Source organism: Cardiocondyla obscurior, linkage group LG17 (assembly GCF_019399895.1).
Source record: "Cardiocondyla obscurior isolate alpha-2009 linkage group LG17, Cobs3.1, whole genome shotgun sequence".
NCBI classification, from domain to species: Eukaryota; Metazoa; Arthropoda; class Insecta; order Hymenoptera; family Formicidae; genus Cardiocondyla; species Cardiocondyla obscurior.
This window is the reverse complement of record NC_091880.1, coordinates 79,735-96,650: the sequence shown is the minus strand read 5'-3', so window position 1 is coordinate 96,650 and position 16,916 is coordinate 79,735. Positions and strand designations below refer to the sequence as shown.

General features: G+C 42.4%; 1 protein-coding gene across 1 annotated transcript; it reads right to left on the bottom strand.

Annotated features, from left to right (window-relative positions):
* Nucleotides 1-1,154: 1,154 nt before the first annotated feature.
* Ogre (optic ganglion reduced) lies at nt 1,155-9,096 on the bottom strand. The gene is made up of 4 exons (XM_070668152.1): nt 8,320-9,096; nt 5,617-5,724; nt 4,943-5,098; nt 1,155-4,476 (listed from the first exon to the last, which is right to left on the bottom strand). The coding sequence occupies exons 1-4, from the start codon at nt 8,566-8,568 to the stop codon at nt 3,898-3,900; spliced, it is 1,092 nt and encodes a 363-aa protein (XP_070524253.1). The 5' UTR covers nt 8,569-9,096; the 3' UTR covers nt 1,155-3,897.
* Nucleotides 9,097-16,916: the final 7,820 nt, after the last annotated feature.

Genomic DNA, 16,916 nt, shown 5'->3' with positions numbered 1-16,916 from the left:
TCGCAATTAATTTCTTATCACGATTGATCAATCGCTAATTTAACAAGTTCTGATAGATATTTACCGACTTAGTCGTTGCGCGATAGGTGTTGAGCAGAGGGCGCCTGTAACAGATCCATTCTATTTTTTTCTCCTTTTTTAACAACTTTTAGGTAAACATTAATTTTTTTTCATAAAATCTTTATTAAAAAAAATTTTTATCCTTTTTTTCTTTATTAATTTTATTAACTAATGTATCTACATTAATCTACATTAATATTTTCCATTTTATGTTACAGTGATCGGCAGAACTCTATAACTCCGCTCAAGTTTATGCAGATTGGTAAGTCGCATAATTTTTTTATTTCATAATTTGTAATTAGGGTTTCTTAAGAAACAGAGCGTGCGTAACGCGCGCATGGTTTTCTTTCTAGTTTCTATAATAAATTTTACAGTACATTATTTTTATAAATTAAACCTCGCTGCACTTATTGATACGTTAAACGTACCATCTAACTACACATTATTTTATTTTATTCATTTTCCAATCGGTTTCATTACAATCGCCGATTGATTTAGATAAATTATTATTTTAAAAGCTCTGCGAGTTTTATTTTAAACGCGTGTTCTCATTACGAGATTATGCAAATTGCCGATAATCACAAAATAAACTTCCGTGTTAGAGTCATTACTACCGCGTAAAATCGCCCGCGAGGCTTTGATCATCGCTTTTTTTTCTTTTTTTTACGCGAGACACGATATTCCCATCGCGCAAGTAATAATTCTTACGTCAGGCGTTTTGCCGTGTGCAAATAATGTCGCTTCTTACAACACTTGCTACAAGCGTGTGAATCATTATTCGAGATACGCTAAAATTACGGTGAATCGAATAATAATGAGAAGTCAGACTAATCGGATATTCGTGAAAGACAAGAAACGCATCAAAAATAAAATGATAAAAATTAAGATAACGCCTGCTCCCGCGTTATAATACGCGAAACGAGAACTAATTAACTTTCGCGATTTTTCGGTAACAATTAAATCTCTACAATTCTCCTTTAAAATAGGATTTTTAATCTTATATTCATCGCGCTGTTTAATATCTTAATTCTATTTCATAAAATAACGCAATAAGGCACAGCATGCTGAAAATATTATTATATAACTCGCAGCAGTCTTTGTCTTCTTTTATTATTATTATTTTTTTTTTTTTAATACTATATTAAAAAAAATGACGGAATAATGCCGCAAAAATTTATTCTCAATTGCCTCGGCAATTAAGATATTTCAAAGTATCTCATAAATTATCATCCAATGTGTCACGGTGTGTAGAGGCCTTTATCGCGAGGTGTGTCAACGAGCGTCGCGTTGAAATCTCCGCATTGTCCTACATACAGCCAAGGCAACACAAAAAAAGAGAAGAAAAAAGAAAAAAAAAAAAAGAAAGAAAGAAACCAAACACCGTAGACTACAACTTAGCTCGTTCAGAATCTTTAATCTTCGCACATCTTTTTTCGCAGATACAATAGGCCTTAAATGCTAGGAAATTTCACGAACGAATCCACGATTTCGAGTGGAAGTCTTGTGCGACAACAGGCGCGTTGTCCGTGGAACACAAACGGGTAAAAAAAAAAAATCTCGCCTAAAATGTGCCGATGCTCAAAAAAAAAAAAAAAAAATAGAACGAGCGCGAGCCGGCATTAAAGTTTCCTGTGTATGCGTGTCTCTCTTTCTCTCTTAATGATTTATATCTTTATATAAATGATTATCTCTCTTAATGATTTATATCTTTAGTCTTTCAAAAATATTAACACTATTTATCACATCTTACATAAGATAATACAAACGTGCACGTAATTACGGACGATAGACAAATTCCCGATGTGATCGTTAAAATAGTAGCCCGAAAATACAGCTAAGATTTACTCTCTACGATACTTTCGGACGTCGCAATTCGCGTGCGATGACCATTATTAAAACTAGTCGCGCTAGGGCCATATTGCAAAAATTACGCGGTTTTAACTTGCGGTCCGGAATGACGCAATCGGTTGGCAGCGAAAGTATCATGCAAACGCGCTCGGCGTTCGAAACGCGGGGATAATTCCCATCGAAAGATTACAAAAGGTATAAAATAAATTATATATTGGACGGGTATCTAGAGTCCTCGACTTTAATTTCAACGAGAAACACCGTGAATGTGACAAATCGATTTTTCTTGAGCAAGAATTACAAACGCAATTGCTTTCCATGCGAAAAATACCGGTCGTGTCAATGACTTTAAATCGAAATCGAGTCAAACACACGTAGCTCAAAAAAAAAAATTTATATATATATATATATATATATATATATATATATATATATAAAAGAAAAGAAAAAAAAAAGAAAAAAAAGAAAGAAAAATCAGACTGTCGTTGAAACTGGAAGTCAAGAACTTCAGAATACGCTATAGTATAACAGCTAACGGAGATTCGTATGTGACGCCAAATCATGCGCTTTTCTAATGTAGCCTCTTCTCCCTTAATTGACGTGTAGGGAATAGCAATGACGCGTATATCACTCGTAAAGTGCCTATTCCGACGAATGGATAAACGTTCGCTGAAAACGTCGCGACAGGTTCGTAACGTGCGCGTCACGATAAGTTGCAACTTCATCGGTCATTTCATGCAGACAGGCAACGGAAACCGCTTAATCCGATGTTAACAGTTAGATTACACGCTGCATCTTTTTCCAAGACCGTCACGACCGACGAACCGAATTCTTGAGCGCAACTATGGAAACGGAATAAAAGTCGATAACGCTTTGAGCAATCGGCGAACACCTGCCGAGTATAGTACAATTAATTTCTTTCTTTTTCTTTCTTTTTTTTACACAACTATTTAAATTAATTATTTATAAAATAGCGTGACAGTAAATTCGTTAATGTGGCGCTCTCTTATGTTCGTGCGAAATGTCAAGTTCCACCTATCCTTTGATATGTAAGACCAAGGTTTGAACGAGTCGTCGAGTATCAATATTATTTTTGCTTTTAATTAAAAAAAAAAAAAAAACAAAAAACAAAAAAAATTACAACAACTTTTTAATCGGAACACCCTTCATATGCTTATTATTAATTATTATTATATACATGACGGGCGTTAAAAATTGAGCTAGATTTTATTTACTTGTTTCGAGTCCATATCAAAATTGTATTAAAATTACTTTTTGGGCTAATACTTTTCTTCGATATGTCTATTGCTTTTGTCTTATATCTTTAACTTTACATCTATTTATATATTCTAGATATATCTATTTCATCAAAAACACTCACTTTCTTTCTTTTTTCTTTTTTTTTTAGATTGAGAATAAAATTATTGCTTTAATCTCTCTCAAGCGATTATGTCTACGTTTGTTGATTGAATTAACCGCGGCATAGATATACATACAATGTAAAAAATATCTATTTAAAAAAAGAAAAAAAAAATAAACATGAAACATATACGCTTTTAGAAATAATCGCTTGGGAAAGATTAATTATATACAATCTGACTCAGAATATCCTTTTAACTTTCGAACAGTTAAGCGAATTAAAATAGAAACACAATACAAAGTAAAATAACGCAACGACAACCGCTCGATAGTGACGTATCGCATCTTTTTGTCTTCGCCTCGGTTTTCTAAAGTTAGGAGAATAATCCTGAATCACTGCCAAAACAACTAAACCAGCTTTTAAATTTAATATCCTCTCGTACGTCTAGAGTCTATACATTACTGTAATAAACGTTATATCAAAATAGAAGTACGTGAATCCTAATACGAAGATATTTGCAGGAATGCGCCGCGAGGTGCGAGTCAGTCCGTATAAACTAGGTGTGTAATTAAACTAATAATTTCGTACTATACATGTACAATGGGAGACGCGCGTCTGAAACCCTGCACTTACGCGGTCGAGGACTTTGAGTTGATGTTGCCCATCTTCTTCGTAAACTCCATAAGGAAATCCTTGTAGAGGAGCGAGTCCATATTGGTCGAAAGTATATAAAGTATCCACCAGTCGCCGAGATCCAATTTCTTGCTGACGTTCTGGCAAACGTCGATTGGTAACAGTCTCGTCGACAAGTGGAGTAACTTGGATCGTATCATCGGGGCGAAAATAATAAGAGCGCGGTATATTACAAGGCATATCAACATCAGGGCGAGTAGGAAGAACCAAAACCAGATGAAGATGTAGGTTTTCTCGTTGACGATGTTTAAGGGCAGGATGCAGAGGGAGTCGTGCTGCTGTATCGTTCCCGAGGCTCCGTACTTGTGGAATATGCACTTTGTTACGCGCGGGAACACGTAGACCATCGGGTCTATTCGTTCTTCCTGCGGCGTGTCTGAAAACTGCAGCACTCGCAGACCGTAGCTTAGGAATTCGCCGTCAAAGAACCGATTCATCAGATAGAGCTGGCAGATTATGTTGATGAGACACAGAAGCTCGCAGGCGAAATACCGATACACGTACGTGTTGTGATTCTGAAAGCAACAATTCATCGCTGAATTAAAGCAAATTGAGCTCAATGAGGACGAATTGGACTTAACGCGGTCAACTCCCTCTCTCATCGTATTATCCCTCTTTGCCTTCTCGGTCGTCCTCCGACATTTCTGCCTAAGTGACACCGGGACATCTCCCATAATCTACACGACGTAACGCGCCGTAACTCGAACCCGTCGTAAGGAAATTAACTTGCATCTGAGAACTATTTGAATTTTAAATTTAATCTCGCGATATATATTTTGATAACATTCTAATATTGAAATATTACGATAGGAATGACACGTGCGACGTTGAAATCTAATAAGCAGATATCAATGACCACCAAGAGCGGTAAAGTATTTATATGTACGGCTGAGATCGCTTTCTACCTTCTCTCTCGCAATTTACTCAGCCGAACCTCGTTCGATAATATTTTTTGAGCGAAATTCGTTCGCGTGTTCTTACCCTGACGTGCATTATCAAGTAATCCATAAGAACGCCCTTTTTCTTCTGTATGTTTTCCTCGCTGTCCATGCCGTTGTTCATTCCCATGACCAGCGTCCGCATCAAGCCGCCTTCCCAAAAGCCCCACAGCCATTGTGGCACATAGCACAGAACAGCCTGTTTTTAATTAAAAGGAAAAAAAAAAGAAAAAATTAATTTAATTAAATACAAAGAGCTGAACCGATTTCGCGACGAAATTTATCGGTGCGCGGAAAAGATTCAATAATGTATATAATGTATAATTACTTCCCGCGACTTTTTCCTCAGAGCCAAAAAAAAAAAAAAAAAAAAAAAATTGAATGATCCCTCACATTTCTGCGGTTTATTCGTAACGCGTTAACAATGCAATTTTCTCGACTCGACGTAGCTGGTAACAAATCTTCGCGTGGACGAGTGTACCGAAACGAGCATTTACGATCTCCTACGCGCAAGTCCGCACGTGGGCCGCAGTCGGTCGGCAGACAACGGCAAAAGATAGGCGCAGATTAGCAGAAGGACGGGGCATGTTAGATAAGAGAGGAGACCGACACCGCCGAGGGTCTTCCCTACGTTGGCGCGCGTTCGCCGTGTCGCACGTGTGGCGAGATAGCCGATAACAAAAAAAAGGGGGGAGAGACTCTCCACCCTCGGCCTACCTGGAAGAACAGCACGAAGCAGACCCACTGATAGTACGTGTAGTATTTCCTCGCGTCGACATCACCGAAGTCGTTGGCCACTCCTGGATGGGCGACTTCCACGCCGACCTGCAGAAACATGAGATTATAGCGATAACGACGACACCGCGTCTCGAGACGCGATAAACCCACTTGACCCTTCTTAAATGTCGATAATGAGAAAGCCTCCCTTCAACCCCCAACCCCCGAAATCACTGTCATTTTTTTAGAATTTAATAGCTGACACTTCTTTCGGCCGGTGAGACGATAGGAGCTTTCCTTGCGTAACAATGCATAAGTAAACGAGCGCTTTTCTAAATGGCTGTTTAGCAAGCTCTAATCAGGACGATAAAGCGTTGTCATTTGCTCGCTTACGAAAGACGTAGTAATATCGAGCAATTTAATAACGCGAATTATTATTATTTTCATTTCTTTCTTTTTATTTGACGTTTTTAATTATTTATTTAATTATGTCTTAATTTAATCGGTACTTTTATCATTTATTTCATATTTCTTTTGATATTATTTCATTTGCAGAAATTTTTGCGTGGGTATGTTTTAATTAGAATTGATAAGGAGCGCGTGTCGCTGCATCGATACGAAGGCAATCTCTTATCTTGAAAGTATCGCCGGTTCAGGAATATTAGGAAGGGGAATGAATACATTTGTTAATTTTGTAGCGCGAGTGCAAAAAAAAGAAGAAAAAAAAAAAAGAAACAGCTTTTGCGTCTTGCAAAGGTGATCGAGGGAGACTTGTACGCGATAATTAACATGGTAATTCTCTATTGCCGGTTTTTTCATTGCCGTTTACAAAGGCGACTCGCCAATTCACACGTCTATAAACGCACGGCTTTAACGACCAAATTTCAAAGCAATTTGCAGAAGCTGTATAAATTACAATCAGTCACATTTTCGATGGCATATATTTCCTTTTTCTTTGTTTTTTTTTTTTTCTCTCTTTCTTTCGGATTTTATACGATTTCCCATTTGCGTGCATAGATTTTAGTTAATAACGCTGCGTGTCTGAAGCTATTTCCGCAGACTAGAATCCCGTGCCATTATCGTCACGTCGCACAGCATGTACAGTGTGAAACTCAATTGTCCCGCGTTTCAATTAAGATCGCGGTTGACTGTCCATAATTTCCGACGTTTCGTTTCAATTTACCTTGGATTAATTATTCCCGCCTCATTAACCGTACAAATGGCTGCGTTCCCTCCGTTTATCCCCGGCGTGTTGGATTATTCCGGAGCCGTTTCGTGCGCGCATATGCTGATGTCGGCATTTTTTTTTTTTTTTTTTTTTGCCCACGAATTCCTCGACGACGCAACGACGTCCGCGATAATTTCCTTCGCGTTTTACAATCGTAGCCCAAATAAAATGTCGCAGACCGATATATTTATTTCGTTATGAATAATTGACACCGCGCGAAATTGCGGCTCTTTTGATACAACGGCGGCCTTGTGCCGGGCTATCGCTCATGGAAATCGAACGATGATGATTACGTGCGCCCGTGTGCCGATCTATTGAATCGGAATTGCAAACAAATCTCTTAGCCGTAAAGCGATATCGCGGTATCGAAATTACATACGAAACGTGACGCAAGAAATGAGAAAATCTGCGGCTTGGATCGTGAAATCTGGACCGGAAATAAATAATAATAAACGACTGGACGAGGGAAAAAGCGAAAGAGAGGTGGGGGAGGGGGGAGAGCGGTTTCGAGGGTGCACTAGTTTTCTGAAAAGAAAACTATCGGAGATATCAGCTGCACACGCATCTAAAGCTTCGGTTTAAAGTTTTAATTTAGAAGGCATAGATAATACAGCGTCAGCCGGTAATACAATCTGTGTTTGATTTCCATGTGATAACGCCATATATAATTTCGCGTGTATATACAGTTTTTATTCGACGGAGGAATGTGATGGATATCAAATAGAAGCGATATGTACAGAGTTTAGAAGCTTCGAGTGTTTCGAAATAATTAAAAAAAAAAAATAATAATAATTAATAACAATCAAAAGTTTCGGGTTCCTCAGTGGATTGACGAAAATTAGATTCGCGAGACGATGTTCGCGCGAGGAATACTTTTTTTTTTTTTTCTTCAAGTAATTTAAAGTTAATGTCATCAACGCCGGTTACGTAAGTAACTCGTTAATTATTCTGCCGCGGCATCTTTCGCGGATATTTACGGAGGAAATCAACCGTGCTCGCAAATATTGTACGATCAACAAGGAGACGACGATCGTGAAAACTTTATCGAAATTTTTTTTTTTTTTTTAAGCGACAAATTATTTGCGATCAGAGAGAAATATTCGCGCCGGGTTAAGAGCAAGTGAAAGTTTCATCTTGAACCGCGCAACGGGTTTCGTAGTAGACAACAATAGGCGTCAACAGCACCGCGATAATTGAATCAACTTTATTAATTCCATCTTAATTAAATCTCACTCCGGGACCTTAGCTTCGCTAGCGTTTACGGCAAATTTTTCCCCTCAATCCTGCTCGCCTTGACACCCAGGTTTTTCCGATACCGAAGTATTATGCAGGCGTTTATTATCGCGGCCAAGCGGCGCATCGATTCTCGACCAGGAAACTTATTCGTGCCGAAGGAAACCGTCGACGAAGAACGGAGGATCGCGCTCGTGCTCGGCAGACGAGAAACGCGAAGGCTACGGGCGGGAATCACACACCTGTCGGTTGAACGCGTCCGGCATGGTGAATGTGGACGTGATCCAGCAGTAGGTGTTGATGACGTTCGTGGGCAGGCCCTGGACGATGCAGGAGATCGGATTGCCCACGTATTGGGTCGCCGTAATCAGGAGCGAGCACGTGAACAGCAGTACCGTGGTGAAATGATTGTGCATGCGAAACAGCACGGAGTCCGTGATGATCTCCTGCCGCTTCAGGTACTTGCCGAGTCCTCCTAGGAGCTTGTACATGATCGCGTCGGTCCGCCGCCGCTGTCGAGGACGTCCCTCGAAGGAGGACGAGGGAACGGAGCCTGGGCGAAGATGACGACGATACCGAGAAGTAGCCTCTCGATCGCGCCGGGTGGCACCACCGACCTCACGAACCCACCCCACGTGCGACCCCCGAGAGGAGGCTATATAGCTCGAGGTCACCTCTCGCAAGGACTCTCCTCACGGCGGAGTTTCAGCGGCGGTTCTCGCACAGGACCACGAGGACGTACCATCAACCGGCACTAACGAGCGTAGCTCATCCAGCACGCTCTCGCGCGAACCAAAGCAGCAAAACGAAACGAGAGAGAGACACGGAGCGTACACGATTGTCCACGCGGCGTGCCTGTCTACCTCCCTCCTTTTTTCTCCTCCTTTCGTCTCGCCTTCTCGCGGGTGCCCCTGCCTTCCTCCACCGTGTTCCCTCTCTCTCCTCCACTCCCTCCTTCCGTGCCCTTCTTTCGCGGCCCCTGACCGTCTCTCTCTCTCTCTCTCTCTCTCTCTCTCTCTCTCTCTCTCTCTCTCTCTCTCTCTCTCTCTCTCTCTCTCTCTCTTTCTCTCTTTCTCGCGGCCCTCTATCCCCGCCCCGGGGGTCCTTCCTTCCCTCGGCTCTCCGTGCGGAGAGATCGGTCACCGAACCACGCTGGACAAGTTCCCGAGGAGTCCTCGACGTGTTCCAGTTCCTCCCGCGAGAGATCGGCGGCTCACGCGTTAATCATTTAACGGGCGGGTAATAAAAGCGCCGTTGAAGGGATGGAGGAGGGGGGTGCGCGAGACCACTTCCGTTTCCTCGAGCCCTTCGCCTCACGTCCGTGACGTTTACGTACTCCCGCGCGGCAGCGCGCTTTTCTGGAAATTATTCCTTTCGGTATTCGTCCTTTAGACTAGACAGCTTCTTCATAGAGTCCTTGGACAAATGTCGCCACCTATTTTTTTTTTTTTTTTATCTTTGGTCTCTCCTCCTCTTTTTCGATTATCTTCCCTTTCGCGCCTTTGATTTTCCGGATTGTCCTCGTCGGCGGTGTCTTCCATTCGCGAGACGCGCGTTCAAGTCTCAAGACCGGCGATCCGCGGGCTTCCCTTTGAAGCGCGAGATCGCCTTTCTCCCTGCCTCCGCCGCCTCTTCTTAGTTTTGTTTCCCTCGGTAGCGCGCAGAATGCCGCGGTGCTCTGTGGAAAAGCAAAACGTGGCCAGGCACACCGTCGTCGCGTATCGAGGAAGCAGCACTAACTCCCAACTGTCAATCGCGCCGATTCCCCCCGCTGTATTTCGTCTCTTTTTCTCTTAGTCGTTCTCTATCCATCGGCGGAGTCGTCCCCTCTCCGACCCGAGCCTCCACGCACGCACGCCGCAAAACAAAATTACGCGCCGGCGAGGCTCCGGTGCTCTAGGTGCCCCCCTCGCCTCTCCCATTCTTCCTCTCTTTTTCCCGATTTTTTTTTTTTTTCTCTCCTTCCCACGAAGAAACTGCCGCGACAACGTACTAAGCTCGTTCGCAAATACAGGCAATATACCTTCAGCGGCGACTGACGAGAAGTCGCGGTTGTTGTTGTGTCGTCAGGATGGCGAGGGGGGACAACGGCGAAGGGACGCAGGGGGTTCGGCGAGGGCACCAAGGGACCGGCAGCGGCGAACGGAGAATGGCGGAGGGACGGGGACCGGAAAGGGTATTCAGGAGAAGGGGGGGGGAGGGGCTCGCGTCTCTTTGCCTCGACCGCTATTTTGCTACAGGGCGTGCCGCCGTATGTACAATGCGTGTCCACTACCGTTGCCATGATCATCCTTTTTGCAGGCGGCATTCGGGAATAGGGGACCGACCCCATATCGCCGGCACACATGTGGGGTTGCTGGCGTCGCTTTCCCCCTGCCTGCTCCCCCCGGGGGCTCTCGCCGTCTCGCTTGCGAGACCCCGAGAGATTTTGTGGCTCGAATCCTCCGACTCGCGCTCACTTTGGGAAACAGACGCGGGGAGAAGGACGAAAGGGGGGTACGAGGCAGAATACGGGAAGCTGGGGGTATTCTGAACGCGCCTGCCGAGTCATCCTACGTAAAAATTTTGTAATATGAGGCAATACTCCGCGGCAACTACAAAGAAATATGAATCGCCGTGAAGAATACTTCATCGATGGCGATATATCACTTCCTTGGATATTCCCCGTCGCGTATGAAACATAACAACAACGATCGTTCTAATTGTGCAATAACGATCACTTTGTAACAACTGATTCTTTTCTCTCATCTCGTTGTGTAAGGTTTCGTCAGGCTCCATTTTTAATCTCGATCGGGGATCGCCGTTGCACTCGTTACGTAATTGAACATTTCGTGGAAGTAAATTATTTCAGCCGTTCGCGGCTTCTCAATCAGCAGCGGGCTTTGTATTTGTCAACGACGCGTAAAATCATTAACGACGACGACCAAAGATTAAAGTCAGGACACTCGCCAGGTTTGACGAAAAGGAAAACCATATTTTATTACACGCATATACCGGACGACACTTGAATACCGTCCCGTGATTGCCAGTCGGAATTTTTTACAAGTTTTACAGCTGCTTGTTGCTTTATTAAAAAAAAAAAAAAAAAAAAAAAAAAGAGTATTACAAAATAGTAATGATACAAAAAAATATTTTCATTTTTCGATCCCCTTAGGGCTAGAAAATTTTACAAAATCCATAATTAATAGATTATTCATATAAATTTCTTGTATTAATAATTGAAACAAATTTATATTTATTATAAAATATTTATTACATAATATGAAGTAAATTACATAAAATAGATTTCATCTCTATCAAAGTACGTTCCGCGTTCTCGCTGGTGCTGCTAATGAGCAAGTCCTTCAATGGAAAATAACGAAATCTCGTTTGCCTTTGCAAGATTCTTCGTATTCCACGAACCTCTCGGAGAGAAGCGGCTTTCCATCGTATCCTTGGAGTTTTTGCCTCCGCATCTGCGCGACTCGTTGATATTCGAAACTCATTTACGAATTAATGGTTCTCATTCACGTCGCGCTCGTCGAACGTCGAGCAAAGTTTAAAGTTTACTTCAAACAAAAGGATAAGATAGAAGGCATCTGTTAAAGCCAAGATATTTCTCCGCGCGTCAAATCCGAGGGTATACATTTTCCTACGTGCAGGAATAGTCATCCGATCAGTCATCGGAAACGTGAAATTAAACTCGATCATACGTTTAAGGTAAAAACGAATTTTAATCTTATCGTTTCACGTTCGTTGTTTTTACTTGGAAAAAACGCGGCCCGTTTTTTTTTTTCCTCCATTCGTCGATGAGTTACGTTTTCGCGAGATATAATAAACTTTGAAATCTTTCGATCGGCTTTGTTATCCCGCGCGATCGTCGTGACTCGTTAACGTCGCACGCGATGAGTAATGCGTCCGTTTGTATGAAAACCCGCGATTCGCGAGCCTCGGCGGTGACTCACGCGCGTAAGTGCATCGGAAGTGTGAGAATTACTACGGATTCGATTCCATTCATGCGAGCGCGTAAGGACGCCCGCGATAATTCGCGCATCCTGCGCGCATCCGCCGTTACATTTTTCGTCTCCACGTTAACGGCGGATTTAGACGAGCGAGGAATGACGCAACCATTGCCGCGTGCATCTTATGCAACGCGAATGTTGCACGAGCTATCTGTATCTTCATTCATTACAAACCCGGAGTATGGTACGGGTAGCTGAAAATAAATTGCATCTTCGAAGCGAATAATCGAGGCGGCTCCGACGGAAGGAATTTCTGGCGCACGCCGTTCGCTCTGCGGCAATTAACTTGCGTGACTATTCAACACATTCCTCTTCCGCCTGGCGTGCAGCAGGTTCAACAAAACTCCAAGTTATTTTAATATCAAACTCGTTTGTCAATCGTATCAGGACCATTTGCGTTCATTTTTTTTATTTCTCTGTTAATTAAAACCGAATACAAAAAAGAGAAGGAAAAAAAAGAAAAGTTAAAAAATCGACGGACTAGTCGCGTTTTTAGTACCTACGTCTTCAAACATCTTGTTATCTTAATTAGTATTCACCCAAGCATCCTGTTAACGAACCGTTTGTAACAGACTGAAAGCTCACCTCCGCTGTTCAGAATTTTTTCTTTTTTTTCTCTCTCTCTTTTTTTTTTTTTTTTTTTTTACCACGTAGATTCAGAGGCCGCTATTGTTGAAAGTCACGCACAATGGAACACGTTTGTTCCCGCGCCTACTCCTAAATGCCTTTAAAAATTACAACTCGACCGATTGATTCTCATCGTGCGCCCGCCGCATCGTTAGTTGTCCTCGTTAACTGCTCATATTGACCATTGCATCGCTACGTGTATGCGTGCGTACGCAGCTATGCAGCGCGTACCTTGATAATAAGTCACGTTGGCGAATGTAATTTGTACTTTTCCGTCGCGATGCGCGTTAAGGACGCGATGTATTTCATTTTAAATCACCGCTACGCGGTCAACGCCGAGAGCGATTGCGATTCCTATCTATAAAAAATTTTATTTTTAATTATTTATTTGATATATCGTTTAGAAGCGCGTGCATTCTTCTTTAAAGACTGAATACTTGTAGCATCTCTACAATTAAATTTATATACAGGGTGTCTCAGCCCATGTGTAAAATCCTATACAGATAGGTAGGTCTTGGGGAGATAAATAAAAAAGTTCTTTAACGTTTTGAAAAATTCTCAATACTTATTTAAAAAAAAATTAATTTGTCTAGCGCAAGAGCGACAAGGAAGCTATAGGTGAGTGAGCGCGATAGGCGACGGCGCCATTCGCCTGTCGCGCTCACTCGCCCGCAGCTTCCTTGTCGCTCTTGCGCTAGACAAATTAATTTTTTTCGCAATAACGGTTGAGAATTTTACAAAATGTTACAAAACTTTTTTATTTATCTCCCTAAGACCTACCTATCTGTATAGGATTTTACACATGGGCTGAGACACCCTGTATATATATTTTTTTTTTTTTTTTGTTACAGATCGACGCAGCTGCATCCATCGTCGTCTATAAAAGTGTCGTCACCGCCGATTAATAATTATACGAACCGCAGCCGGTTCGTCGGTCGTTCCGGGAGTTTCGTATAGTATTTGCGCCGAGTTTTTTGACATACGACTTTCTTCTAAACGCGAGTGCCAAACATGAAACGCGCGTAAGTATTCATTGAGTAATTTTCGCGATTATAAAATCACGGTCGGGGTGTTCGTGAGTGACTTGTGCGCGGAAGGATGACTCGACACGTCTCATCTGAGAGGAGGAGCAGGCTCGGGAAGGGCATCCTGCATCGGCGGAGCAACTTTTAGGTAAATATAATTTTTTTTTTTTTTATAAAGTATTAATTAAGGACTTTTACTTTTTTTTTTATTAATTTTATGAACTAATTTACATGTCTACATTAATATTTTTCTTTTTATGTTACAGTCACCGGCAGAATTATACAACTCCGCTGAAGCTCATGCAGATTGGTAAGTCGCAGGATTTTTTTTTTTTGTCGTAGTGCATGGTTTCTTCTCGTTTATTAAAATTTGCGCAACGACTTGCGAGTGAACGGACAGAAGTGATTGCCGATATATCGCAATTAATAGAAATAATCACACAGGACGGCTTGTTATTAGAGATCGCTAAGTTCCTTAACCTCAGCGGACCTTTCACTTTATACTCCTTTTTTTTCTTCTTTTTTTTCTTGCTTGCTTTCGGTGCGTTGTCCGACAAAGCACTTTGATCACAACCGTGATTCGTCCCGCACCCTTGGAGTCAAGTATTTCAAGCATTTCAGTTTCTCAAACGCGCTATCGAGGACCCATGCACTTGACTTACAGAAGGACCATAAAATTTAGAAAGCATTGTCAGTCGTGCCCTGCGACGAATCTATATAGAGTATACAGTGACAGTTTTTCCTTCCGTCGTTCGTTTTTTAACCTTTGAAAAAGCGCGTTTTGACCTGAGGCTGAACAGATCGGTCATTGTAATATATTTCCATCTTCAAACCCGAGTCCCTCGTATTTTATTTCGAAGCACAATCGCGTAGCTAACGATATTATTTCATTTATTTCGTCATACTTGCTGCTGTGAGATTTAATTTAATTTAATTTAATTTAATCGCACTGCGCGATTTGAAATCCGTGCTTCTTCGATCCCGCAGTTAACGCCCAGGAAAGTGAAAAAAAGGCAGGCATGTAAATGAAGTAACGTACAATGCCGCACCATCTGGCGTCCTAGATATATTAAGAGCAACCTGTTGCTCGCGTATGAGGACGTTTAATGTTTGCCGTGTCACACACGTGCTGCGTACGTGCCGAGGAAAGATAGATTGCGCGTCACCGCGAAAGATTGCGTATTCGCTTGATCGATACCGCCTCCCTCTCGTATTTCATGGCTCTTGCTAGCCGCCGGGTAAAATCGCGTGCGTATCGACGTTTCATGGACCGTGACGACTCATTCACGAGAACGGATTCTTACAAAGGAAAACGTGTGTTACAAAGAACGTCTCTATATCAGTCATCCCGCCGCGCGCGTCTCGCGAGATAAACGAAAACATGTCCTGTTGACTCGCGGCGCGCTGGAATGCGCAGCATATGCGTCGCTCCGTGCGATCGTAGCCCGTCCCTCGACATCCGTCTGAACCGTAGATTTTTATCGTCCGCCGACGAAGACGATTCCGGCGCGTTGTGCCACCGCGAGCATGCAAATATCCCTTCAAACATATCGCGCGGACGCATCTGAATTTTCTCACGAAGATCCGGTGAACGCGTAGCGGATCGCCCGGCGAAAAGTGAGTCGCGTTCAGCATTGTATCCACGCGCACGACACTCGACTCCAGCACGTCGCCGGCCATATGTCGACTGGGTGTCGCGAGCGGACGTAACGCTAGAAGGCCACCTTTTTTTTTTTCAAAGAAACTTCGCCGAGACTGATCGAAACTGCAGTTTAAAATCTACGGACTCGAGGAAGTTATCCGGGTGATTGATGAGCTCAGGTTTTCTCATGCCGAGCGACATAGGTGCGCTCTCTCGGGCTGCAAATAAATGCGACGTCATAAAGTTTGCATTATTATGTGCAGAAAGTTGTCGGCAATAACTGTCAGAGCGAAGAAGCTGTTTGTCTCTCCGGAGTTGGTTATGGCATTGAAATTGTATAATTGAAATTTAAATTAGCTGAAAAAAAGACGTCAAGTACATTGTAAATATATGCGCGGAGACGTGAGATTTCTTTCTATTGGTATAATTAATTTGAAATAATTATAGATTGGATAAAATATAGATTAATTTTCTTTTCCTTTCTTTTTTTTTTATTATTGCATATGTAAAAAGTTATTTTTTTACTCGCTTCCAGTTTAGAATTATAATTTTAAATAAAGGTGTTCTCCTTTTAATAGTTTCTCACGCCAGCCGCGCCAGTAGGGAAAAATCTTGAAAAATTATCTACAACGACCGGAAATACAATACCCGCCAATATTAAGTCTCCAGCCAAGTAGCTTCCAACAAAGCGTTACTCAAGTCTATTTTTTTCAAACCAGCTAGATAAAACAATTTCAAATAAAAGTAAGAAAAAGAAAATGACGTTCGATCGACAACAGCATCATTTATCAATCGTGCTCATTTTATCTCATGCCACCTCGAGGAGCCTTTAACTCCATGCCTTACTTGCCCAGTTATATAAAAGTTTCCGTTTTTTTTTTTTCTTTTTTTTCTTTTTTTTTTCCCCCTCGAAACATCCGTTACGGATGTCGTGCCGATCGATTTCGTCAGTTTGGCCCGGCCGGATTTGACGCGACAACGACCCAGAACAAAGAAAAATAACCGAACTCTCGGCGGTCCAAACTTTCCGAGTCAAAGTGCGCCGACAAGCAGGCACCGACCGAGTCTTCCTGGCAACGCCTCTCTTTTTCTGCTCTCGTCGCTTCTCATTTCCCGAGAGAATATAATAGACGGAGTTCCGGCCATAACGACTCCAGCTTGCTGACCCGGACTCTCGGGTTTCTCGGTGTGCATCCGCACAAAGACAAAAGCTCGCTGTAACGAGAGCCCCGAGCGTCTCGCTGCAGAGAACTTCCGAAAGCGACGACGGGCTCCGCGATCCGCTTGCGGACTCCGCTCGCATCCGCTCGAATTGTCACAAGTACTAAAACATCTGTTTTTTTTTATTCTGTACAACACTGTCAACATTTATTCGCGCGTACATCTTGTAAAAAAAAAAAAAAAAAAATTTTACGCGTCACATAAATGCGTTTTTACTACAGCGCAAACGTTCGACGTTACTTTTCGAAACGTTTACACGTAAAAATCACGGGGTTAACAATACTTAAACGGGAGGGTAATAAAATATAGGAACAAATCAACAG